This window comes from Empidonax traillii, unplaced genomic scaffold, assembly GCF_003031625.1.
Source record: "Empidonax traillii isolate 1590-97213 ecotype Southwest subspecies unplaced genomic scaffold, ASM303162v1 scaffold1512:size98319, whole genome shotgun sequence".
Lineage (NCBI taxonomy): Eukaryota > Metazoa > Chordata > Aves > Passeriformes > Tyrannidae > Empidonax > Empidonax traillii.
The window spans coordinates 65,202-66,434 of NW_020956705.1; the positions used below are offsets into that span (position 1 = coordinate 65,202).

A 1,233-nucleotide genomic window follows, 5' to 3' on the forward strand; every position below is an offset into this window, starting at 1 on the left:
ATGAATTTAGTGGAATCTTACAATTTGGCTTATATTTTTTGCTTCTCTCTTTGTGTTTTACTTAGGGAAATTTAAGTTTTTCTTGCGTGGAGCCACATACAGTGCCCGTCTTTTTCAATGCCACCAGTTACCTCGAAGTTCCTGGTCGTCCCAGCCAGGATCTGTTTTCAGTCAGTTTCCTTTTCCGAACCTGGAATCCAAATGGACTTCTTGTCTTCAGCAACTTTGCAGATGACCTGGGAAATGTTGAAATTGACATAAACGAAGGCAAAGTCAGTGTCCACATCAATGTCACCCAAGTGAAGAAGAACCGGATAGACATCTCGTCAGGTAAGTGTGAGGGGTTTTTATAAATTTTGTCTCAATTTTTTGGTGTTGTTTAAAAGCGTCATGTGCCTAAAAATCAGAACAGTCATTTTACAAAATTTAAAATTTATATTGCAACTACATTAAATCCTTTATTGTATGTTTCATTGGGTAGGAGGTATAAGAATATGAAACAGTTGTTAGATGAAAAAGAAGGTATAAATATTCTGTCAAGAAACCCAGAAAATATATCACCCATTATGTATGAGGCAGCATCGGTTCTTTTTGTTTTCTTCCATCTGTCTTGGAATTTCTCTGCAAAAATATTTGGTTTCAAAAGGGGAGTGTACTCGCTTTTTGAGAGTAGTCTAACAATTAGGCTGGTTCTATTAATTCCCAATAATTAGGAAACTCTCATTAAAAGAAAAAATATCGATTTTTACTATAAATATTTGTGTGGACTTTTTAGATTTGCAGAGCTATCCTGGGAAAATGTTGGTTTAGTTTAATACTTTGTTGTTAATTGTGTTGCAACAGGTGTTTCAGTGCCTGTGAAATGAATTGTGTGTCTGAACGTAGGAAAGCAAAACACGGCATCTGCCAGGGAAGGCTGGAGAAGGAACTCTGCTGTTGTACAGCAAATATCACAGCAACCTTCTTGTTCTCTTCTTGTGCAGGGAATTAACAGAGACATCACATAAAACTGCTGAGCTTACTAGAAGTCAAAACGGTCTGCCTTTGGCACAAAGACCTCTGACCACTCTGGTCCTATAAATACAAGATGCACACTTTTTTCATTGATTATTTCTAAAAGCTGACAAGGCAGAATTTTACGTAGCCAAATATGCAGCCTTCTATGTTACTGTATGTGTGGAGTATGAATAATTCTACAGGGTATGAATAGACTTCTGTCTACTGGAAGGAATG

At 37.0% G+C, this 1,233-nt stretch overlaps 1 protein-coding gene across 1 annotated transcript in view; it reads left to right on the top strand.

The window, feature by feature from the left end:
- The window catches only part of LOC114070313 (contactin-associated protein-like 2), a gene marked incomplete at its 3' end in the record, with an annotated part of 60,296 nt that extends 59,966 nt beyond the window's left edge, over positions 1-330 (top strand). Inside the window, exon 7 of the mRNA XM_027907652.1 lies at positions 66-330. Within this exon, the coding sequence (XP_027763453.1) occupies positions 66-330 (265 nt within the window). The remainder of the gene's footprint in view (positions 1-65) is intronic.
- Between the last annotated feature and the right edge of the window lie 903 nt (positions 331-1,233).